General features: G+C 39.7%; 1 protein-coding gene and 1 non-coding gene across 2 annotated transcripts in view; one reads left to right on the top strand and one right to left on the bottom strand.

Annotated features, from left to right (window-relative positions):
- LOC133983370 (A disintegrin and metalloproteinase with thrombospondin motifs 16) overlaps positions 1-22,078 on the top strand; it is a 52,459-nt gene extending 30,381 nt beyond the window's left edge. The window contains exons 12-24 of the mRNA XM_062422436.1: positions 2,177-2,325; positions 4,729-4,901; positions 5,048-5,178; positions 5,550-5,673; positions 6,328-6,572; positions 6,815-6,950; positions 8,378-8,504; positions 17,847-18,051; positions 19,278-19,472; positions 19,608-19,664; positions 19,802-20,017; positions 20,247-20,394; positions 20,635-22,078. Coding sequence (XP_062278420.1) covers positions 2,177-2,325; positions 4,729-4,901; positions 5,048-5,178; positions 5,550-5,673; positions 6,328-6,572; positions 6,815-6,950; positions 8,378-8,504; positions 17,847-18,051; positions 19,278-19,472; positions 19,608-19,664; positions 19,802-20,017; positions 20,247-20,394; positions 20,635-20,750 — 2,022 coding nt within the window. The 3' untranslated portion in view covers positions 20,751-22,078. The remainder of the gene's footprint in view (positions 1-2,176; positions 2,326-4,728; positions 4,902-5,047; positions 5,179-5,549; positions 5,674-6,327; positions 6,573-6,814; positions 6,951-8,377; positions 8,505-17,846; positions 18,052-19,277; positions 19,473-19,607; positions 19,665-19,801; positions 20,018-20,246; positions 20,395-20,634) is intronic.
- A 3,815-nt stretch (positions 22,079-25,893) lies between these two features.
- trnae-cuc (transfer RNA glutamic acid (anticodon CUC)) lies at positions 25,894-25,965 on the bottom strand. The gene has a single exon. It is a non-coding gene; the product is annotated as a tRNA-Glu (tRNA).
- Between the last annotated feature and the right edge of the window lie 349 nt (positions 25,966-26,314).

Here is a 26,314-nt window from a genome sequence, read left to right as displayed (position 1 = left end):
CTGAGTGACTAAATGGCACATGAGACAAAGAGTGATAGTATTTTATAAGGTGAACAGGCTAAATTGAAGGAGATGCTACTGTAGAAAGTAACATTTATTGAGTGTTGTAGTGTTATATAGTGCTGAAGACAAAAAGTCTAGCACTGACTGACACTGCACTTCTTTAACTGCTTCTTTTTAGACACCAATGTCCCTGTGTCCAAGTACAGACTAGTAAAATTACTTGTAAGCTAAGTGGAGACTTTGGATCAGCTCCACTGTGTTTTGGATTCGACTTTGTTTGATCACAGTGTCAAGAAAATCTCCCTTTTTAATAGAGGTAACACACTCTCCCTCCATTATTTTACCTCAGGGAGCAGCTGCAATTGGTTTGTTGCTGATGTGGCAAAATATACCACTGGGGTATGCGCCAAAAAGCAATCTGGGCTCTTTATTTATTCTTTGTTTCTTTCCTTCCTTCTTTCAAGATGATTCTCCCAAAAGGCTCGCTCGCTCTCTTACCCTCTCTCCCTTGACAGGCCCTCATTGACATTTGCCTCTCAATATATTGAATTTGATGGTTTAATCCCGCCCTCTCCCTCCACGGGACAATTAACTGAACACAAACAATGACAGGCCCACTTAGGAATCTGTGGCACTCAGCCGCAAGGGGAAAACTGAGGGGAAATCAGCTGTTCTAGTTCTTAGTCAAGAACCACGAGATTAGTTTGAGGCGTGCGTCTCTGTGTGTGTGTGTGTGTGTGTGTGTGTGTGTGTGTGTGTGTGTGTGTGGTGTGTGTGTGTGTGTGTGTGTGTGTGTGTCTGTGGACTTGTGTGCAGACATGAACACACAGCGAGGACAAGAACAGCTGAACATATGCTCTCATATCAACACTGATGCAGCAGGGGGTTGTGTGTGTTCACTTTTATGTGAGTGCTTTGCAAGGGTTCTTGAGATCACTCCAAGGCTCTGGCAGTTTAGTGCAATGTGCGTGATGTCACCTTGACATTATAAATCCAGTTCAAGACTACGCCAGCAAACAGCTTGTGACATAATGTTGCTTTAAGTGAGCCTAGATTTCTAAAAGTCTTCTCACATTACATTTAGGGATTTTTGAGTGGAGTAATGCTCATTTTGGAACATGTGATTGGTTGGTTGATTAATGACTCAGCCTTTTTATGATGCTTTATTCGGGAGTATGAAGCATGTGGCACCTCTCATCTCAGACTAACTGTATTCACATGTCATCTAATCTAAAATGCTTTTTTGCTCTGGCTGGTTGCCTCATGGAGCTCATTTGGCTGTATTTATGGGGGTATCTGAAGAGGTTATCATGAACCCCAGAGAGGCTCTTCACTGTTGAGTACTGCTTTCACATGTACTAAAGTGTATGGGCTCTCGACATGATCCTCTGACCACTTGCAAGAGTTATAAGTGGCAATTACTAAAGTAGAAAGGGAATTTATCTTTTTTAAAGTGTGAGAATGTGAGGGAAAACAATTGCCAGTTCTGGTTTGCGCCTTTTTAAGCATTCCAAGAATACTAATAAACAAATCACAAAAGGCAGATACCCCACCCTTATTGTTGATTTGCTCTGGAAAGAAGTTAAATTATCTCAGTTCCTTGGCAGATCGTTATTCTTTTGTTTTAGATCTGCTTTTTCAGCAGCTACGAAACATTACTATATTGATTTGTGTATAGTTGCCATCAGTATTTCCACCTGCTTTCATTTTATGGGTTGTAGTCTTTCTTTTTTTTTAAACTTTTGCTACTTTTTAAAAGAAAAAAATGGTATAGAGAGGTAAAAAAGGAATCGTGAAAAACAGTGTAGTGCAACATAAAATGCATATAACAGTTAAGGATATCCATGTCAGGTATGAGAAAGATTTTCCACATTTGAGTTGTATTTGGCTTAGGTCTGTTAATTCTAGCTGATGACAGCTCAAGGGAGAGACTGTCCAAAAAGCAGCACAAGTTGAGATTCACAGATAGATTTTGAGTATGTAACCAGGACTGGACCACAACTTTTTTGACAGCAGTTAATTTGAAAGCCATATCTTAAATATCTATAGTGTGACAGACAGTCATCGTCAAGAAGATAAAAAGGCTGGGTCTGTTAAAAAGTCAGTGTTTTTGACACTTTTATGACACTCTGCCAGTGTGTGCCACTCACCATTCCCTTCTCTCTCGCTCCAGTGGTGTCGTAGGGGCCAGTGTGTGAAACAAGGGGACGAGGGCCCGAGGCCTCAGCATGGCCAGTGGTCAGAGTGGTCGTCCTGGTCTGCCTGCTCACGAAGCTGCGAGAGCGGAGTCATGTACCGAGAGAGGCAGTGCAACAACCCCAGGTAAAGAAAAGGATAACGGTCCCTAGCATTAAGGTACAGCAGAGCATGTTAGAAAAGATGAGAACCACAAATAAATGTAAACATCAGCAGGCATTTTTAGGACACTATCTTTTCAAGAGTTAGATGGAAAGATTGATCCCCTTCTCTCATGTTTGTGCTTTAGATAACTGGAGCTGTAGCAAGCAGACAATAAGCTCTAGCAAACCTAGCTAAAAGTTTTTTAATAAACAGACGAGCAAGGAAGCAGGTGCAGAGACTTCCTGGAGCCTTGTCACTTTTCTGCTAAGAAAAATGTTATTTCAATTAAAATCCGAAAATGTTGATATTACATGTCTGTTTGTGTTCATTAGTAGCTTGAGAGGTGTTGGTAGGGAACATTTTGTACTTTGGAGGGCGCCAGGCTAACAGTTCACCTCTGTTCTCAGTGTTTGTAGAAAGCTATGCTAACTGCCGACTGGCTGTAGTTCCACATTTAACAAGCAGACATCAGATTGTGACCACCATCTAACTCTGTGTAATTAAGCATACAAAAAAGTGTATTCCAAAACTTCAAAGTATTCCTATAATAATTCTGTCCACACTGACTACTGAGTGGAGTTGTTGCAGCCCTCACAAATGGTGATAATGAGTTCAAAACAAAGGTCAAAACCACACATAAAGCTAACTGCTTACACCAGAAAATGGCACAGTGAATTTAAATTGCAAAATATGGCAGGAGAAGTATGTGAGCTACTGTAGCTGCCGAGCTTATCACTAATGCGCTAGCCAGGCAGAAGTCATTCACCGTAGTTCCCAAGCTTTTATGTATTTCCTCTACTGGGCCATTTACTCCATCCTGGCAATTCGTTCTAAGATTTTACATTCATTCATTCAGTAAAGAGTTTTTATGGGGGGGATAAAGGTTCCTCAAGCTTACAAGTTTGCTAATTGTCAGTAAGCATGCTCATTAGCTTGGTTGCTAACGGGACAACAATTTAACACAGTTTATTTAAAAGATATATTTATTTAATTGACTCTTGTATTACATCCGAGGAGGTTAAATAAAAGTGGATGGAGTTTCCTACATTTTGGACTTCATCATCGAAGTTGAACTCAATGGGAAAAAATTTGGAAACTTGATTTCCATAATTGATTTTGCTATTTTAAATACAGGTGTAACCAGGCCTTTACTGTGTTTCCGTCATCTACATCCTCAATCATACACTAAATATGTAGCAACTAACATAACTAGCAAGTATGCAGACAGACACAGACATGTTTACATTCAACTATACACAGAGGCTTTATTAAAAGATGAGACTGCATTAGTTTTAGATGGTGTGTGTGTATGTGTGTTTTGTGATTGCTTGATAGGAGGCCAAGAGTATAATAAGATATGTGATTAAAATAGTAAAGATCACTCACATGGGCCTGTTATGTCATCACTTATCTGCTCACTTAGTCTATTGCTCATCAGTCACTCAGGATTATTTGCATTGCCAGTCAGTCAGGAGGCCCAATACCTAATGCAGAGGCCTCCTCTTTATCATGTCATGCCAAGATCCTGACAAGTGGCGAGCCAAATTAGACAGAGAGTGATGAGGGGGAAGAGAGAAAGAGAGGGGGGGAGGGGGGAGATGGTGGAGGGGGGAAGAAAGAGGCTGGCGAGAGAGAGAGAAAATGGGGGGAGGGGGCCGGGGAGAGATGACAGAGAAGGGATTTAAAACAGCAAAAGATGAGGTGCAGAGATATGAAGCAGAAGAAAGAGAGAGGAAAAGAGAGATAAGTGACAATGTGATTGGAGGGCTTATAGAAGGTGTAATTGTCCTGTGGAAGGGATTTTTAGGAACATAGCCTGGGGAGATACACCTGTGATTGGATAAGCCTTCACAAAGGCACACTCACACACAGCCACATATAACTATCCCACATATTGGTTTTGCCAAAACACAAAATATTTACAATGGAATTCAATTATTTGCAATATAACACACTCTTGGTCACTCTACCAATCAATTGAAAAAGTGTTTTTATTTCCCCGAATTTTATGTTAATACATCTGGTATTACCCTAAGTGTTATAACACACATATGAGAAATAATCAGAACAAAACACAGAAAATTATCCTGAAATACTGAATATTAAATTGGTAAAACTTTACTTTATTCCCACCGTTATATAAGCAGTATGTAAACAAATGGTTTATAACACACAATAATGTACCTGTAAGCAGATATGTGAGTTTATTAATGAATTTCTGCATAAATGCATTCTCCCTGTGCGCATTCAGTATCTGATAATGAATGAGAATATAGTAAAACACTAGGGCGGTTAAAATCAAGTTTTACCATTCAATTAAATGTGTTGTATTATGCAACCAATGAAAAGCTTTTGCATGATATATGTTTACATTTCTCTCTGCAGACCTGCATATGGAGGAAAATACTGTGAGGGCTCCTCCAGGTCATACAAACTATGTAATACTCAGGATTGTCCAGTCAACACCATCGACTACAGAGCGCAGCAGTGTGCTGAGTTTAACAGCAAACAGTTCAGAGGATGGCACTACACCTGGAGACCATACACTAGAGTGGATGGTGAGACATATATTCCCAGAATTACTTAGAAAAAAACAGTCAGGAGGCTTTTGACAACCAACTGGATATCATGATAGTCGGTATTTGCAGGTTTCCTGCAACCAGCTTGATAATCTTTTTTTTTTTAACTGTGTCTTTCCTCCCAGATCAAGATGTATGTAAGCTGTACTGCTTTGCTGAGGGTTATGATTTCTTCTTCGCCTTGGCCAGCAAAGTTAAAGATGGGACACTTTGCTCACAGGACAGCTCTAATGTCTGTATTGACGGCCTGTGTGAGGTAATCCTTTTAAACGTCAAGCAATGAGACAGTAATATGCTTTGATTGAAAACATGTTTTGTAGTTAGTGCTGGACTTTTTTTTTTTTTTGAAGAATGATATCATGTGTCAAGTCTTTGAAGTGGAAGTAATAGACACTTATGTTGAGCTATTTCACAGTTTATTGAAATGTCATGAAAAAGAAAATGGTGACTTGTCACCACATAGGAGATAAATGATGGTAGATTTCAACAGGTTTACATAGTGTGATGGTGTAATGATGTACATAAATTTCCCTCAGGTTTAAAAAAGTATTTCTTATTCTTATTTTTAATGTTGCATTGAATTACATCTACTGTTCTGTTAAAAGCAATTATGTGTTTCTCCCGCAGAGAGTAGGCTGTGACCGTGTATTGGGCTCCACAGCTGTGCCGGATGCTTGTGGAGTGTGTAAAGGAGACAACTCCACCTGCAAGATTCACAAAGGACAGTACACCAAGCAGCATTATACGAACCGTAGGTCATAGTAATTACACTGTTCAGTTCATTTGTTTTGGTGATTTCCTTCTTTGAGATATTTTGAGATATTCTTTGATATATTTTAAAAGCTATGGACTTTTTTCTTAATTCTTGATACAAGTTTGGTTTAATAGTTCTTTACAGCTTTTGGTACTTTTTTGTACCTTTTTTTCAGTACTTGTTTTCAGTGTTGCATAGCGTAGTTATAATGACCCATTTAAAAAACTGGTAAGCTGGCATCACAAGCTGGGGTTTGAGTTGTTTTCATGTTGATGTTTTCATTTTGCTACTTAAAAAGTGGTTGACGATTGCTTGTTTTTGTGAAAGGTCAACAGAGCAATGTATCTGTCGATCAATGAAATGATTATTTTCCAGCACCATGCATTGTAGCTACACATTTAGGTTGCAACTTGATACCGTTCATATCATTTTAAAAAATCTTAAGAAGTCTAATTTCTTTAGTCTAATCAAAAACAAAATGAGTTATATGTCTGATAATATAGGTATATTATTATTATTATTCCTGTATTATTCACATATAATTTTCTGGCACTCAGCAGGTTTTCATGGTATTGTTTATTGTGTCCCCCAGAAAAAGTACTCCCTCCCAGGTAGTCCTGACTCAAACCCTGGTTTTGTCTTCTCTCTCAGAGTACTATGGGGTGGTAACCATCCCAGCAGGGGCTCGAAGTATCCGTGTGATGGAACTGAATACGTCGAGCTCTTACCTAGCTGTCAGGGACACCCAGAGACGCTACTACCTGAACGGACATTGGACGGTGGACTGGCCAGGAAGACACCCCATTGCTGGAGCCATTTTTGAGTATAAGAGACCTTACAACAGACCAGAGAGCCTCATATCAACCGGCCCCACCAATGAAACATTGATTATAGAGGTAAGTATTCAGCGGACACAAAAAACATTGCTTTGACCAATACAGTTCTTCTCCACAACACATGTTTATGCATTTAAAGTCTCTTTTTTGTCTCTTAATATATAAGATTCCCCTTCCTTCTTTCATCCCTTTGCTTCTTTACTTCCTTGCTTACAACTCTAATTTTACCTGTCTACATACAGTATATTTGTACTTTACCATTTTTCATCTCATAATTCTCACCTTATTCTTTCTCTTTGTAGATATTGTTGCAGGGCTGGAACCCAGGTGTACGTTGGGAATACACTCTGAAGAAAACTGATGAGAGAAAGAATCACATCAAACACAATTACACATGGGCCATCGTACGCTCCCAGTGCTCAGCAACTTGTGCCAGAGGTAAGTGCAAACATGAATGACACAACAACAAAAAATCTCAGCATTTTATCACAGTACACTGGTGCAAAACAATGAAAAGGAAATTATTTCGAAGTCTATTGCAATGATGAAAAAGAAAAGATCACCTTTAATCTTCAATCTGGGCCAAGCCATAGATTACGTAGATCAGTGGACAAGCATCTAAAGCTCCGTCCAGCCTCTGTGATCTATAATAAGGCTTTTAGCTGCAGGTTAAATGGAGAGGGGAGCGTTCCCATCATTACTGCAAGGACATTAGGTGCTCTTGTTTGAGACTGCTGGGACTTCTCCTTGTTCTACTGGAGATCTGCTATTACATGCACACACACAAACAGATACGCACAAGCAAGCAAGCACACACATGCATGGCTTCCACCACTGGCCTTTGTCCCACCAGAGGCACAAACACACACACACACACTCACACACGCAAAGACAGCTGTAATGACCGGGGCAGTCCTTGGCAGGGTGATTTGAAGCCAAAGGTCAGTGCACAAAAGTGCATATGTGCGCACAAGAGTATGTGTGTCTTTATTCATACACTTTTCTCCTTTGTAACTGCTTGCATGTGCGTGGATGTGTTTGTGTGTGTATGTGTGTGTGTGTGTGTGTTTTTGTGTGTGTGTGCACTTGCTTACCTTGATGAGTGTGAACAAAGCCCCCAGTGTAGAGTTCCTATTGATTGACCCTGCAGGTTAAAGTTCCCCACCCTGGTCTGTTGCGGTCCACCCTAACCACCTCCACCTCTTTGTGTCCTGATTGTAGGCCGTGATGGGTTGGGGGGGGGTCTTTGCTTTATTAAAGAGTGTGACTGACTAACTGGCCTGTAAGAGTTGAGATGTGGAGACTGACCTTGCCTAAGGCCAAATACCTGTCAGAGATCTGTGAACCTGGGATTCAAGTTTCACATATATCAAACAACACTGTCAGTTTGTGTCAGAACTTAGCTACACAATATCGGGGCAATTAAAGATGATTTAGTATGATGAGTCTAGTATTATAATTATTATTATTAAGTAAAAGATAAGTAGTGTTTTCATGTGTCACAGAGACAAGGTATTTTCTTTGAGGTATGTTAAGAACTATAAGTTATATTATGTGCATACATTTGATAGCATCCTGAGAAGCAGCATGACATGAACTGCTCTTTATTTGTATTTTGGAAGGGGCCAAATAACATTTTGTCAAGCTGCTGTTTCCAATGTCAAAAATGAACCTTCGAGCTTAATAACACAGGTGTTTTTATACATCTCCATAACTAATTCAACCATCATGTATAAATATGCTGTTGCCTGCAGTTTTGTTTTACTGTCATTTTATAGCAGCCAAGTGGCAGACACGATAGAAAAACAGTGATACTTTCCATTTATTTTGTTGTGCCTCATCTTTACGCAATATCACCCCTGCAGGCCAGATGAACACCAAGTCAGCGTGCTACAAGGACTTGAGAGTGCAGGTGAATACATCGTACTGCAATCCCAGATCCAGACCGATTACTGGACTGATGCCCTGCAACACACAACCATGTCCTGCCAGGTCAGTCCCTGTAATGTTTTATATGTCAAATGATGGGTTTTTTGATACGATGTTTTGGTTGAAATGACTTTATACGACCAAAATATGACAACTCATTCAACTGAAATCACAGTATTGTCCGTTTGTGGCTTCTAAAAGTGCTCTCTTTTTTAACTGCACTCTCAATCTGGATGTTATTGAATAAATTACATTTGAGCTGTGCAGACATGTCTTCATTTTTTCCTGATACGTGTTTTTGGATGGAAAAAGACTGAATATTTGGTCCTTCTAGACTTGCTCAAAAACATATTCAATTGACATACTCTGGAAGAGCTATATGCGACGTGACAGCCAAAAAACATGTTGGCTGTCACAACTCAATATACATGTTCATGTTGGAAACTTAAAAAAGGGCAAGATTATCATCCAGGTAGGTTGATCTAGCTATTCTGACTCAGCATGCTTGTGAAGAGATTATATTGCAGTCATCTCAATGCCAGTGTTTTTACTGGCAACATGCTGACTTTTGTCTACCTACTATCTGTCTTTCTGTCTCTCTCTTCTGACTGTGTCTTTAACATTTGGGGTTTCAGTCTTTTGTCTACTTAGCTTCTGTCCTTTTAACCTTCCTCCTCCCTCACCGCCATGTGTTATTGGCCTACAACACCTACACATCTGTTCTGCAATTTCTTGACATGCAGTGTCAAAAAGAGCTGTTTATTGGTTGAGTCAACTCTTCCAAACTTCCCACACTATCTACTCATATTAAAGCGAATGGAGGGTGTCAGGCAGCACTGACTATATTCTCCACCCTTTCCCAGCCCAGTAAAGCACCTGTTCTATGATGACACTATTTTCCTCTCATGTAATGAAAAGGAACTTACGTTTTTGGCCAAATCATGCGTGTGAGACAGGGAGAAGAAGGGGAAGTTCCACTGGATATTCTGTTTGTGTCTTCATCCAGTTCAGCATGATACTTCACTAACTGTCAGGGTTGGTTAGCTGCTGTGTTTGTTTAACACAGCAGGCCAAGGACTTGTAAACCTCGTCACATGTAGTCTCACTGTGGGACCCAAGCTCATAACAAATCACTAGTTATCTGGCTTTATCAAGATTCACCAGAGACATCATTTTTGGATGTGTAGTCTGTGCTGTATGTGAAATGTACTGCTAGCTTAATTGGTGGGACATGTTGATTAATTTCCAAACTATACCGAGCCTCAGAACACATTTTCCCACAAGGTTGCACCAGAAACAGGACCTATATTAATGTGCAATTGGACACAAGAGAATATTCCATATTCTCTTGTGTTGAGGTTCAACAGGAACTGTTTCGATGGTGTATAATGTCACTGCTGTCACCTGGAGTGCCATTAACATTTCCCTGTGATGTATGACAACACAGAGAGAAATTGGGATTTAGACCCACTAATGGTTCTGTGGTTTTAGGGTGTGGTTTAGTGGGATCTTGGCTCAGCTGACTTGGTTCGGTCACTGTCAAACCAGGCTGAGGCCGAGAATCAAAGCTCAGTCAACGAGGTTTGATGCTGCGGACATCCTAGGGAGTGGTGCACTCGTTGACAGTCTAGGACATGTATGAACACAAAGACACACACACACACACAAACACACACACATGCACAGGGGAAATGTCCCTCCCTTGTCTGTGCTGCTCTGGACAGTCTCATGAAGGGTAAATCTTTGGCCAGAGAACAAATCATTGAGAGACACTTGGGATAACACCAGTTGTAAAGAGGAAGGAACTTTAGGTTTTGTTGACGAAAAGCCAGATATGCATGTATAGGACACTGAAAGACATTTACACAGCAGTATGAAAGAGATGTTTTTTGCTGAGAATTAAATGAAAAGTTTTGTAGGTGTTTAGAGTACAGTATTTACACCAGGTGTACCAAAGTTAAATCTGTGCATTGACCAATCGAGATGGATTGTGTCATCTCTATCTGTTTCTGAGGTATGATTGCATTTTGTGCAAGTGTAGTTAGACAAAAAATTTCTAAGATATCGTGCTGAACTGATGACTTTGGGCGGTAATCCCTGCGGGAGAAGGAGGTACTGCAAGACAGATACAGAGTACAGTAGATTCCTGTCTCTCAAGGAATAACAAGTGCATTTATCTGGAGGCTTTTGACAGATGCTGTCGAGGCGTCAATTCCTCTGTGCCTCTATTCTGAGTACACTCTTAGCAAAGGTCTGAAATATCAGCCAGATTCTTGCAAACGAAGTAGACACTGCTGACAAGTTGCCTTGATTTATGAGCAGACAAGGGTTTAGCTGAGACACTGACCTCATTGTGGTCAGTGTTGCATGTGAATGTCCAGAAAAAATTCTGTTGTTGAATGCATAAATGAGACTTTGACCCCTGCATGCACAACAGTTTTGTTATGTTGCAGCCAAACCTAGCCTTTTAAAGTATTTCAAGAACTCTCGTTATCGCTTGATAGTAAAGGGCCATGCCAGAATCAGGCACAATTGCATGTATGTTCCTGAACATAAGTGCCCTTGATGTTGAGCAACTTTATAAGAATATTTCCCAAATAACTGAAATCTAATATAGTTAAACCATACAGGAATCATATCCAATGACAGTTAAAAAACAGGTGCAGCAGAGAAAGAACATTATCTGTTGAGACATTCAATGATGCAGGTGTTGTTGTACTTGCAACATAGTTTTTGTGCTAGTACGGATAAGTTTAAGTATACAAAGAATGATTGGCCATGAGCTGCTGCCTGGCAAACGCACACACACACACACACACGCACGCACGCACGAACGCACGCACGCATGCTCGCACGCACGCACGCACGCACGCACACACACACACACACACACACACACACACACACACACACACACACACACACACACACACACACAGGACATAGGATGAAGACATGGTAGCTCATCAGAGGAAGTGTGGGGGTGTCTGGTTACTTTTCAACTCCTTCCCACCCAAAGGCTCTCACCCCCTCATCAAAGCTCCCATCGGACAATTTTAAGTGTCCCTGCTGCACCCCACCCCAAAAACACTGCAGTGAGTCTAAAACTGCAGAAAAATCTTCAAACAAAGATGCATTCATTTGCAGATGTATATCCAGTCCAAGTGTCTCCCTACATGTCTCTTTTTCTACATGGTTTTCTTCAATCTCTCCTCTTTTGCATCTGAAGTCATCCCTCTCCTCTCTGCATTCCCAGCACCTGCTCAAAAACCTGCAGTCTCAGAAATATTTTCTCAGTGATACGATACCATACGGGACAACAATATTATGTAATCAGTACTGAAATCATGGAATCCCAATTACATTACCATTTATCTCGTGTTTTATAGTCACCAACAGCTGTTTAAAAGGGGATTTTTCCTCGGCAGCAGTGTGAGTGCCTGAATATTTCCCTCTTGCTCAGTCTGTGTATGTCTCCATTTTGGAACAGGTATCCTAGGAAAATCCTGCATGATGACCACAGAGCTGTCTCATATTCACTGACAGCTAAAAAATATAAAGTCATCAGAAAAAGCTGAAACAGCTTTGTTAGACATTTTAAGTAGTAATGGCATGTTTGTGGTTCATGTGTCATCGTGTATAGTAATAGGCTGTGTAGTATGTAGTCATTCCTGCTTTGTTTTCAGTGTTATATGCAAGAATAATTGGTGCTGTGAACACGACCCATTACTGCCAGTATGACAAATGATTCCCACCCGCATGTGTGAAGACTGCCTGTACTCATAGAGTTGTGAGGCACTTTGGATCAAAGAGTCAACTAAATGTTATGTTAGGATGGCTACCACTGCACTCCACCTACAGTCTACATTAACTGTAGGGTTATAATGTGAATTGCTTTTACTACACAACAGCACATTATTAGTCACTTTATAATATAGAATCAAAGCTTGATAAAGACTGACAATATTAATAATCCCCAAGCTTCATCATGGACTGTAAGCTCACAAGATGACACAAGTGCTGTAAAATATTACTTTATATGAATAAATAGATCAGTTCTATGTGAGTAATTGGCACAATATAGGCACCCTGGACAAAGGGTCAGAATGAATAACAGCAATCTGTTACACTTATGATGACAGTTATGACACAAACAGACCACATGATTTAAGAAACATTTTCCTAATGATGTTAAAAAATATAATTTAAAAAATAGTTCTGGCATTCCTCAGTAGATGGAGATTTTCAGTTGTCATAGAGATGATTTAGCTTTTTTCTAATGCACTCTATTTTCGCAGAAACATATTTTGACCTGCCAAACACAGGTGTACATGATATTTTGATTGCTGCATTGCTTTATGTTAATTATAATAACTGAGCCAGTGTCAATGTCATTACTTCCACTTGTGTGTTTCCTGCTATGAAAAGTCAAAACATCTGATGTGAATCTGATTAGTTTTTGGAAGATTCAGTTCATCAAGCTTTACAGGATTTATTTATTTATTTTTGCCTCCAAAGGTGACATGATAAACGACAGAGAGAACCATTGGGTTACATAACATTAAAAGACTAGAATTCTAGTTGGAATATTGAAAGTTTATATTTTAAAATAGCTTTAATAACCACTTTAATACACACTATGTTGAAACATGAGTCATTGAAGGTTATCAGATATGTATCCAAATTATCGTCATTTAACATATTACCATATACTGAACATGTACTGTAAACCAAATTCATGTTTCATATCATGTTTATTGGAAAGATTACAGAGAAAAATTTAATTTTGCTCCTATGGGTGAATGGATTATAGTGAAGTCAGGAAACTAAAAGTTCACTGTCAGAGAGAGGAAAAGAAAAGAGAAGAGAAGAGATATAAAGAGAAGAGGTTTAGCCAAACAATTTAACCTTTATCTAGACACTTACAGTGTGTGAATGTACTGTCATTATCTGTTAGCCAGACACAGTGACGTTTAATTTCCATAGGGTTCAGTCAGTAACTGCTTACTCATCTCTCAGGATACTGTAGGTACAACAACATATGTTACATTTCCCAATACTTCCCTGAACCACACACACACACACACACACACACACACACACACACACACACACACACACACACACACACCACTTGTCTTCTACAGCGGCTGTTTTGTAAGGGACACAGCCTTTCTCTGTTCCCTCTTTCTTACCCATAGTGTGTAAGAAATTCTCTCTGTCTCACAGTCTGTGTCTGCTTCCCCCTCTCATTCTTAGACACATACACACATACAGAGACTCAGAGGCATAGGTGAAGCCTTTGAGGTCAATAGTGAGACTCATCTGCCCCACATTTGACACAGCAGAAGCAGACATGGTTGTAAGACCTCCAGTGCAGTGTCCATTATCTGGGTGGCTTTGGGCTTGGCTGTAAACATAACCCTAATGGCCTGGACACTTTGATGTGAATCTTTTTCCTCTGTGACCCCCCGCCACACATACACACACACACACACACACACACACACACACACACACACACACGTACACACGAGTACACAATACACACACACAGTCCGATACCACCACGCAACCATCCAAGGATAGCTGTCATTCAAACTCAGTTGTGCTCAGGTTGCAGCAGTCCAAATCTCTCAGCAGGGATTTGTGAGGCTGTGGTTTTATAACAAACACATGCTGTCTGTGTCTCCTCATCTGTCTCTCTGTCTATCTGTTTAAAGTCATGAATATGTTCAAACTCACTTTCTCTTTCTCATGTATACCAACACAGCTACTCCCATGATCCCTTGTGGTTAACACTCCACACTGATATTTTTCCCTCTCTCTCTCTCTCTCTCTCTCTCTCTCTCTCTCTCTCTCTCTCTCTCTCTCTCTCTCTCTCTCTCTCTCTCTCTCTCTCTCTCTCTCTCTCTCTCTCTCTCTCTCTCTCTCTCTCTCTCTCTCTCTCTCTCTCTCTCTCTCTCTCTCTCACCTTCTCCCTCCACTCACAAAGTTACACACCACATGAGCATTAACTCACTAATGGATTTGTGTGTTTACACAGAGATGAGGAAGTAGTGATAATAGTGGCTGTAAAGTAATCTCACAATTGTTTACACTCATCTCTCTGGCCTATCACCTTAATTATCTACAGCTGGTGCTGGTTAAGTGTGCCTGTGTGCACGTTCATGTGTGTTTGATGTGTCTTTGGAGCCACCAGGTATTTGCAAGACACTTATAAGACTATACTGCTGTTCACATGTTTTGTTTGTTATTCAGGAATAAGTGACAGATTTTGAGTGTTATGTGAAGGTCTTTGGGAACTGATAATTAAAGAACTGTCATTTATAAATTTGTAAAAATTTAATTGAGATCCACGTTTGAATTAGCTGAAAAAAAGTATTAATTGTTGGGAAAAGTAATGACATCAAAAAGTAATCATTAAGTTATTTGTAATAACATATTTTAACAAATGATGCAGAAATAATAATTATTAATGTAATACCTCAATTAATTGCACACTTATTGTCAGTGGAAAATTATAATGCTATTGTGGAATTACATTTTCCTTTTCAAATTAACATGATCATTTTAATGTAGTCACCTATAGGCTTTCATATCTTACATGTTGGTTGTAATGCAAGCCTCCAGGCTACATTTCCATGCATTTAAATTGGAGTTATTTGCAGCAGATCTCAGATTTCATAATAAATGTTCATAACATGCATGCAATATTGTTTGATTGCATTGCAGTGTTCAGATTGCTGGTGATAACATTCATTTGTGTATCCTGCTATATTGGAGTTCTATTTCATTATTTATCCATTGCAGCTGGTTTCAGTTTGACATTTGTCAAATACTGAACAATTTGTTTGGTCAAACCAAACTGAAACATGTTGTCCCAGTGTGTGTGTGTATATATGTTTCTTCACTAAGCATCTGGACAAGTTTTTCAAAGTGCATCAATTTCTTACAGTTTGTGGGCCCTCTTCAGGCATAAACTGTCAGCGGAGACAAAACATGTGCTGGACTGACCACAACATGCACACTAAGACTAGACTAGCACGCTGTGGTCATCAGTCCATCTCTGAAGGGTCATACTATTCTGAGGCCCTGCAGTTATTTAATTTTGCTGTGTGTGCATCCAGAAAGTTGGACCAAAGAGGGATTACATCATGGAAAAAGGTTTCTGATGCCCTGCTCACATTTAGAGCATGATATCATTCTGCCTCACGGTGTAGGCATACACTGATATAAGCAGAGAAACACCCACACGCTGACATATAAACGTGAAAGTTCAAACACACAAGCATGGAGATTCGCACACAGTGTCACACCCATAAACACTGGTCAGAGGTTATTTAATGCCCCTGGTGAGCATCTAGACAGTGTCGTTTAGACCACAGCGACTATATGACACTCTGTCCACTGGATATCTGATCCCCTGTGCTCCTGTTCAGAGAGTGTGATGCTTTACTTACTCATCATCCTGCAAGACTTAAAGATAACAGCCTAGGCAAAGATCACAAGGTGGTCTAAAATTTGATATATCTTTAATCAGTTTATTGTGCCAATGAGCATGCCAGTAGAGTCACTAAGGTGGAAATTAATACTGTCGGCATTAAAGTTTATATGCACCATATTATTATACTAATAATACATTAAAAACATCTTGTTATATGACTATATTTTACTCCTCTCTGCAGAAACTGTGCAAAATGTAACTAAGTGATGTAACAGAGCCAAAAAAAGATGTAATTAAATATAGCAGTATGTACACTGTAGCGAGTAGGTAAATGTTCTGATATAGCAAATCTAAGATATCAGATAACTAACCTGTGTATTACATCATAGAAATCCTGTGCAGTTTAAGTTCTGGAATAATTATGAGGAAATACGAATTAAGAAATAGAAGATATATTGAGTTACCCCTTGAGGTCAATAATGCGTAAGCACAACGTGTCCAAATATGTTTCAGCTCTTAAAAGACTCGATGTGGCTCTAAAAATTGCAGTGACTTTAGTTGGTCCTCTGCTTGCATTTATTTATGTATTTAACGACACCATGAAGGTTTAGCTCCTATCTTTGTGCCAAAGGCTAATAAATGTGTCAGCAGATTGACTGTGTTATATGTACATATGTTGATCACTTGGTTAGAAGTTTAAAATAAATAGCTGAATAAAAATGTTCATCTCTGCATACCCTCCATCCTGCCTCAAAACATCCCTTGATGATATTATAGTGTGTATCTTCCTCCTGACAAGCCATGAGAGCAGATGGAATTTCTCCCTTGTATTTATTTAGATTCAATAGTGCATGTATAATGCCCTTTAGAGCTATACTTCTCATCTCCCTTTATACAACATTCCAAGCAAGTGATGCACCAAATGACTACAAATAAAGTTTAGACTGTTAATATACACAGCTATGTGTGCTGACAGCTATATTTCGGGTTGTTTGGGGTAGATCTTAAGAGGCTGGGTGGGTAGATTGGGTGACTTTTTGCAGAGGAGTGTATGAGCCGCCTGCACCTTGAGTTTAGGGTCACTTGGGATAAATGCAACAGGGCTTTGCAGAAGAGAGAAGAAATAGGAGGCTAAAGGATTAGGCAACTTAGTCATACCGTCTGCAGGGTGCAGTGTTGACAAAAATGCACCAAAAATAACATAGACTATAGTCCTAAACTCAAATTCTGTGTCTAAGATGTGTTCACACTAAGGATGCTTGATATATATCTTTAACAGCCACATTTCTTGTGATTGCCCAAATATTTGTTTAGAGTGTACACTATAAATGGAGATAATTATGAAAGCAGCATGTGGTGGTGTTTAGTTTTAGAGGGGATGTGGGGCTACTTTAGGCGAGTAGGGGGCTTAAAATTGTGCAGTGAGGTTTAAGTTACAGTTTAAAAGCCTGGTGTTTCAGTTGTTCTGACTTGCTCTGAAGCCAGTCAGCCATGAACAAATATTTAACACCCTATAGAGTTAGGCCTAAAGGCAGCACTGCAGATGCTGTCAGATGTCAGTGATATATGACAGCTGAGCTTCACACTGTAATAGTGTAAACATTGTGGATATTACTGTTTTCATCTGAATATATAATATTTTAGACATATTACTGTTAGTATTACTTGTTTCTCTGTAAATAAGGTTTTCTTTTTTTGAGGAACTTAATGTTTGAAACACCAAAGAAGAGCCATTTATAAGACATTAGTTCTGGCTTTTATTGTCGCTTTTAGTTTAAAACATGTGAGCTGCAGAGATTACTGCAGTGCCACTGGAGAAGAGAAGACACTTCCAAGGGGGTCTTCTATCATTGTACAGTTATCATGTTGTCATTTGTGAATTCCCGCAGGCCTGTCTGCATAAGTGATTGAGTTGCTGTGCTTGTTGACTCAGCGGGCTCTGTTGTGTGTTGTCCCAGCTGGTCTGTAGGGGAATGGGGGGTGTGCAGCCGGAGCTGTGGAGGAGGGGAGCAGACACGGCAGGTCCAGTGTGTCCAGAGAACAAGTCAGACCAACGTAGACGCCCTGGCTGACTCTCACTGTGCCCAGCCCACCCCAGCCAGGAGGCAGACCTGCAACACACACAGCTGTCCACCAGTTTGGACCACTGGGCCGTGGTCACAGGTAAGCAGCTTTGGTACAAGAATGAGAGTTTTCAATGTCCTGATTTATGTGAGTAAAGGCACACTAGTATAGGTCAACATTTTACTTCAAAGCTGGACACTCGCCATTTAGCTTAAAGAGCTCTACATGCTGTTAAGCGAACACTTGCCTCAATGGCTTCACCACATTTTATGACCGTGATCTCAGTTGCTTTAAACTATGAATGTGCCCACTGAGACCTTTTATGTTTTGTTCTCTGTCCAATCCCTATACAGTATGTGTGGTGCCTTGTCTCACTGTTAAACTTTTTTTTTAACTCCCATTTTACCCCAAATATCCCTAACTACCTGCCACAAATGGTGTCCAGTTTACTTCCTCTCTGCTACTCTGTGGCACAATATAATGAGTCAGTCTACTGGTGCCTTCACCTTACTGCCCCCTTCTTCTTGGATGGAGTGGAACTCTTTTAAGATTTTGATTAACGCTGTGCCATAAAATGTGTGCATAAGATCAGAATGCGTATTGAGGAAATTGTCGGAATACCTCAGAGGAATTATTAAGGAAGGAAAGCACAATAAGTCACTATGTGGAGAGTGTGAATATGTGGTAGCCATGGTGAAATACTTTCAGTGAACTTGACACAATGTTGACTTTTTAAGATCTTTGGTCTGTGACATTTCCTTCTATGCCTAATTTAAAAAGTAATTTAAAAACTACTATGTGGAGTATATGTCGATAAATACTGACCTTCAGTGAAAAAAGGAGAAAGGAGCTATGTGAAATTCATTCAAGATTTGGCTTTACTGGAATGAAAAAAGATGGATCCTATACAGCTAATATTCATTTATGATACTGCACTTTTGTATAAAGGTACAATCCTTCCAAGGAGGCCTTGGCAACTATAATTCCAAGAAAACTCTAAATGTTAGACACTGCTGTTATAAAAATGTTCACAAATGTGCCTCACTGTTTGCCTCATGGCAAAAAACAAGGAAATACAGGAAATAGAGGATACAGCATTCTTTTTGCCATAATGCATGGTGAGGATTCATATAGTGACTCAGTAGAGATTCAATTTATGTACTAAAGTCTCTTTCTTTTTTGCATGTTTCTCACATTTTTGGAAGTATCTTTTGTAAATAATATTGTACTAACCAAATGATCTACCTGAAATAGAGAAAGGTGTAGCCTAAATCATCAGATTTACAGATATAAAATATCATCATTATCATCTTTCTATTTGGCAGTGTTCTCGAAAGTGTGGCAATGGTTTGAAGAAGAGGACAGTGCTGTGTACAAGAACCAACCCAGGTGCCCAGGCACACACACTGACAGACAGTTTGTGCTCAGGCCTGCCAAAACCTGCCAGTCAAGAATCCTGCTTCATCAAACGCTGTCAGAAACAACGCAAAGTCCAGTGGTTTGTCTCCACGTGGCAAGAGGTAAATACAGAGTGGTTGTGAGGACATTCAAAATGAATGCAGTAGTTGTAAAGCAGTATGTGAAATGTATTGTCTTTCAACATCAAGTTCTCTCTTAATTTCTCCTCTGTTTCCTTTGCTCGTTTGTTCTCCCAGTGCTCAGTAACATGTGGTCGGGGCTATCAGGCTCGTTTCATCAAGTGTGCAGAAAAGGTATGTTCTAAATGTGATGTGTTTAGCCAAATTTATCAAGTTAGTAACATTAAATGTGACAGACCCTTCTTTTTCTTGAGTGTGTCATGTTATGAGGTGGCACTGGTAGCTTATCTTTTTATTTTTTCCTAATCAAGGACTCTGCAGGAAAATACAGAGAGCTTGCTGCCAAAAAGTGCCACCATGTCCCCAAGCCTGTAGTGGAGCTCCAGAGGCCCTGCATCCTGGCTGAGTGCCCTGTCCGCACTACCCCACCAGTCCACCGATGGAGCACACATCAACATTCTCACCCACCTCAACCCCTCCCTCAACCTCCACCACGACCAGAATGGCACACATCTCCTTGGTCTCAGGTAAATTAACATAGAGCTTGAATGCAATAGGAAACCATATAACGAGCACTGCATCTGCCTGATCTATAGAGGAAAACAGGTAGCAATGTTTCTGCTTTGTTTGTTGTTGTTTTTGTTAATTCATCAGCACTTGGAGATTATCAGGAAAGGGATGCCTTCAATGTGTTATACCTAGTACATGCTAGCTATACTATCCCTCATCAAGAGCTTGTTTCTTTGCCCTGCACAGTGTACAGTGACATGTGGAGGAGGAGTGCAGGCCAGGACAGTCCAGTGTCTTGCCCAGGGAAAACCCTTTCCCGGCTGTGCTCTCCATCTAAAACCCTCAATGTCCCAGGCATGCAACACCAACTTTTGCCCACAGCCTGAGAAGAAAGGTACTGAAGGTCTTACATAATGCAGTGCTACTTTGATGCTTATATACAAAATAAAACTTCTAATTTCCTTGTAATCTGTAGTCTGAACAGAGTTATCTTAAAAGAAATTCAAGATTGAAATACTGCAAGACTTTTTCATTTATCTAAATGAGAGCTGAATCTGATTCTATGCTTTATTATTCACAAAAACTGAAGTTGGTTAAACAAGTTCATAAGTCATTTCTTTCATGTTTTCCACAGACCTGGCATGTAGGGATTACTTCAACTGGTGTTACCTGGTGCCCCAGCATGGAGTCTGCAACCACAAGTTCTATGGCAAGCAGTGCTGCCAGTCCTGTTCGAATTCAAACCTATAATTGTACAAAATGACTCCATCTGCGACATAGAAAGAAAGGTAGTTAGACAAAAGACTATATTTGACGTCCATGCTTGACAAGACAGTGTTTTTGCTTTAAGCGTGTGGCGAGCACTGAAAAACAAAGGACATTTCAATGGAAGTGCAAGAGAGTTGCAGTGCCGTTTCCTCTCCCCGCGATGCAGGACATCTGGATACAAGAACTTGATTCTGACAGCACTACACAGGAATGTGATCAGGAGAGTACAAATAAAGGAGAGAATGATGAGGAGGAACTCGCAAAATGGGAATCTTGATTAAAGTGAATAGGACTGACATGTCCAGAAGAAACTGAAAACCTGAAAAATCCCAGCTTTGTTTATATATGGTATGTAACTGAACAGATCTGTACCCAGGACACCCAACAGCTCCCAGTCAACCCCAGGCCAACAATGGCAGGCTAACAAAGAGCGGTTGACAGGTTTTCCAGGACTGCCACGCAACAACACGCAATACAGCCTTGTCTGCACTGCAATTCTTGATCAATTGGAAATATTGGGTTTGATAATGAAAAGGGAACGAAGCAAGAAAGAAAATATCATTTTACTCTAAGGCTTGAAGAAAACAGACTGGGAATAATCAAAGTGAACTTCCGCAATAGCTGAATGAAAGCAGGATGCTCTGTGCTGTCATATAAAAGAAAAAGCTACATTCATCTTACATGAGAGAACTATCATGAGATGGGTCAAAGCTATGTGAGCTGACTTTCATACTCAGCGGTGCTACAACGTTGTGTTTTGTCACCAAGCAATGTGAAATTGTCAAGTTTCAAGAAAGAGCAAATGAATTATGTGACCCATGTACAGTATTGTTTTGTTTTATTTATTGGCTTTACAATACAGCGTTGCTGGAAGACTGTATTAATAAGCAGTATAAATGTGTCCTTTTATTACTCTGCCCTAAGCCCATTACCCTTATATTTTGTATCATGTTTCATAAGATTTCATGCTGACAAACTGCACCTTTTGTATTCAAAACATTTATTTTTGAAGAAAAATTCAGTGATGTAAAAAAGTGTAATTCAGCCACATCAACAACGATTGAAACAGTAAGAAAGCTATGAGCATGTTTTTTGAATTGTCACTGTTACCCTGTTAAAATGCGTGTTCAAATCCTGCAGTAATACAAAAGGTAGTCATGAATTGCATGCATTGATTATAGGACAAAATAATACATTACATATTGGTTATGGTTTAAAAACACTGACAGATGATGGCTAATGCAATATCAAGTTGATTTTTTTTTTTAAATGTAAATGAAATAACAAAAATAAATGTGCTATGTCAGCAAAGTCAGCTGCAACAGGAGTTTGGATTTCATTCTTTTCAGCTGTCACTCTGAGTGAATTTGATATCACTGGCCGTGTGAGAAACTCCCAAAGTCTAAATGTACTCTTGCAAAGGAGAAAAGGATTCAGGAAGGCAACTTGATCCCGTTTTTGGCTGAAGTCTTCAACTGGGCATGGTGTTGTCACATGTCCTGGAAACGGATTTCTCTTTAACAAACATATTAATAACATCATCATCATCGTTACATGACAGCTGTAAAGTCAAACGTCCCCTATGTTCCTTTACATGCTTTAAGATGTCACTAGGCAGGGTTCCTCACTTCCTGTGGTCTAAGACAAAATCCTCCAACAATAGTGTTTCCCTACCATAAACCCTTTCTTTGGAATAAATTATTTGGAATTTGTCCATAATTTTTATTTTTTTCTTGTGACTACAAGAAGCTTTATTTCCACAATTCATAACAGTATTGCAGTTTAGGCTTAGTACAGATTTAACTACCTCTAAGTTCACCTCAGGCCTGGCCAGTTGCTAGTTTAGCAATTCTTTAGCAGTTGTTGGCCACTTGGGAGCTCTTTATAACTCTGTTTTTATCTTCACTAAGCTTTGATGGAAATATCTGGCCTTTCATCAGCTTAATGCTCCACTATATTCCCCAGCCAGTTGCTAACTTTGTTTGCCATGGGCAGGTAGCATACAGTAGATAGAGCAAGACAATTGCTTAGTACAAGACTGAACTGAGACTGAATCAAAACAGTACAGCTGCAGCCAGTAAAACTGAAACAATGTGCTGAGAACACTAAAATACTCCACAGAGCTGAGGGGAAAGGCAGGGTCTGTAATAATTCTGTGTGGGTTTGTTGCTTCCAGCAGCACCTTTCACTTTAATATATATATATATATATATCACATAGTGCAGCTTCAAGTTTAGAAGATGCAGTGTTCATCCAGCAATTATGATGCACCTATATGGTTTCTCGCTGTGTCTATATCCACCTAACACTGCTCTGTCTTTCAACTGTCATGCACCAGACCCCACCTCATGTCCATCAGTGTTCTAAGGTAAGTATTTACTGCAGTATTTGAGGTATACAAGTAAACTTTACTTGTTTACTATGATAACAAACTTTTTTTTTCTATTTGCTCTTAAGTTTAGTATATTAGACTGAACATCTTCAACAAATATTTTGAAATCTCATGAACTGTGTAGTTAATTTTTAGGATTTCAAGGTTTTTAGTGTCTTTCCAACACATGCACATGTAAAAGGAACGATATTAAGATTGCTCAGGTCCCAGTGCAATAAGTTATAATAAAATAATGTTAAAATTGCGCATGTATAATAAATACTGAAAAATAGCATATAATAATGAATGCTATAATAACTAAAATTATGAATCTTAAGGAAAAAACAAACAAAAAAAACAGTACTAAAGTACTTGAATGCTCCAGTACCACACTGCAGATTTGAATTACATGTCATAGTATAGCCTGGTGAAACTCAAAGGAATGACTATTTGGTGTTCATCCTGTAGCCTGAAACTCTAGTCTTCAGTCTGCAGTGGAGTGAAGCACATAAGCCAGCGCCCTGGCTAACAGTAATGCCAATATGGTATTAGCCATTTCAACACCTATGACATACTGTGTCTGGGCTTTGCTCTTTAATCATTTCTCAACAAGTCAAGGAGACACAGATGCCCAAAACAAGATCACCATTGTCATAATCCCTAGGGCACAGAGCTACAGCCTGTGGGAGGGAGTGTGAGGGAAGAGAGAATCAGGGTGTGAGAAGACAAGAGAGAAACAGAGTAGAGAGAGGAAAAGGGAGGAGTGAGGGCATCTATGTATTTGGTGCTGTCATACAAAAATGCTGTGAGAAAAGGAAGGAGTGAGCCAGAGGGAGTGTTGGGTATAAAGAAAAAAAGGGGGGTTTCCTTCTTGTCAACCATGTCTCTGTAGTTGATATACAGTTGGTCAGCTGTGGGCACTGCATTATTCTGTGTGCTCTGTTGTGTTTGTGTCAGTGTGTGCAGAAACTATTTTAGCGAATAAATGTAGGCCAGGGTAGGCATTTTTTGTGTCTCAAGACATTCAGTGACACAAAACTGTTTTATTAATCAATGCCAGTCTGCTGACAAAAGCAACAACAATGACACACACAGAGTCAGATTACTCTAACCCAGTTTCTGGAATGTACTGTCATCAGCCACTTTGCATCCTAGTCAACTCAAAACTCAATATTGTGCACAAGGGAGGAAAGTTTTAGTATTACTGTTCAAAGATCAACATCTTTATTTCAATAATTAGGCCGGTCTGATAATATTTCATTGATTTCATTAGTGACTTTTTCTTTGACTTTGATTTGACAGGAAATTTCCACGTCACCTTCTACAATTTCCATCTGTAATTTAACAAAGAAAAGAAGAGGAGAAAATCCGGCCCAAAAAATAGGAAGGGGATTATGGGGATAAAGCTTTTTTTGTTTATGCAATCATAGTGAACAGACAAAGGCTTCCTGTAGATAGCAGGAGATGATCGAAACAAATCTGGCAACATCGAAAGTGTTACCTAACTCATGTCAAGTAACAGAGGAGATGATCTGTCAGAGACAGACAGACAGACAGGAAGAGAGAAAGCATGCACAACACCCCTTTTCCACTTTAAAGAAACTATGCTATCTCTGACTGCATCTGTTTGGAGAGAATTGGCTTTTTAGCCCAGAGGCAATACTCAGAAGGTTCATCTGAAGTTACAGGGTTATTATCTTTCCATCAGGATGCATCTACAGCAATCCCAACACCTTTAGTTGCTTCCTCTCTGCTATTGGAATTACCAGGCTGGAGAAAACCTGCTGCCACAGTAATAAGGAATATTGTGGAGCACAACACACTGGGACATGCATTTCCATTTACTTCAAAAGTTGTTGTTTTGTTTTTATTTAGGTAGAGAATGATGTATAAAGTGTCAGTTTGAAAATGAATGTCCAATAAATTATTTTACGTATGGGTTATGGGTTTACTTAATGGTTTTTAAATTGTGCTCATGAGCAATCACAATTCTATGTCTTAGGTTACACTGAGTAACATTTTAAGCCAAATCAGTTTGGTACAGTGACACAGTTGAGTTGAGGGTAAAGACCAACTCAAACAGGACCATAATAATGGTGGTCTGCATGATTATCTCCTGCTGGAAGGGCATACAAATACACTTAAACTTATTTTTTTTCTTTTTTGACCATTCAAATGTTTGCATGTCTAATGGTGAACCCAGTGGAAAGACGCTACTTCAGCCAATCATTCTTGTACTCCGACAGAATAGACGCACAGGATGTGTTGTCAGACAGAGGAAGAGAAAGAGAGATTGATTGATTGATTGGTTGATTGATTGATTGATTGATAGATTGATTGATTGATGGATGGATAGTGAGATTGATTGACTGACTGACTGATTGATTGGGAGAGAGAGAGAGAGAGAGAGAGAGAGAGAGAGAGAGAGAGAGAGAGAGAGAGAGATAGTCCGGCAGAAATGTTATCTGTACAACAGTACCCTCTGGTGGCCATAGAAGTCCAAGCACACTGCAGCACAAAAAATTTAGATTCAAACATGTCAGGGTCAAACAATAGGCCTACTATGTTTCTGGTGTGTGGAAGAGCTAATGTTGTTGGGATAAACCATGCTTCGCGTATTTTGGGATTTAACATTTAAATAATACTTAATTCACGCCACCTAATTCAGACGACTATACGACTGTGAACGGCTATATAATTTGGAAGTCAGATCATTCTGCTCGCTGGTCTCTGTCATGGCTCACAAAACAGTAGTTCCCTGACCGGGAATCGAACCCGGGCCGCGGCGGTGAGAGCGCCGAATCCTAACCACTAGACCACCAGGGAAAGATGACTTATTTGGACAATCTTACCACTATATAAATATCTAAACTCCACTTCCACGCGGTAGTTAAATACGACGTTGGTTTACTAATTCTCACTAGGGTCGGCCGACTGGGATGGTTACATTTGGAAAATACAGTGTATATAATCACAGCAAACAGTCACTTGGCTTTTGGTAAACTACGCAGATTACACAGTAGATTACACTACACAGAAACGTACGGCGGTGTATTAGGGCCATGTAAAAAAAAAAAACCCATATTGACCTGGAGGAGGGGGTGTAATATTCGAGTTTATTTCTCGGTTACACAAGTATCTCCTTATTGCTAAACCCAACTGAAAAGTACAATTA

Source organism: Scomber scombrus, chromosome 7 (assembly GCF_963691925.1).
Source record: "Scomber scombrus chromosome 7, fScoSco1.1, whole genome shotgun sequence".
NCBI lineage: Eukaryota > Metazoa > Chordata > Actinopteri > Scombriformes > Scombridae > Scomber > Scomber scombrus.
Note: the sequence above shows the minus strand (reverse complement) of the source record. Positions and strands in the feature narration are given on the sequence as shown.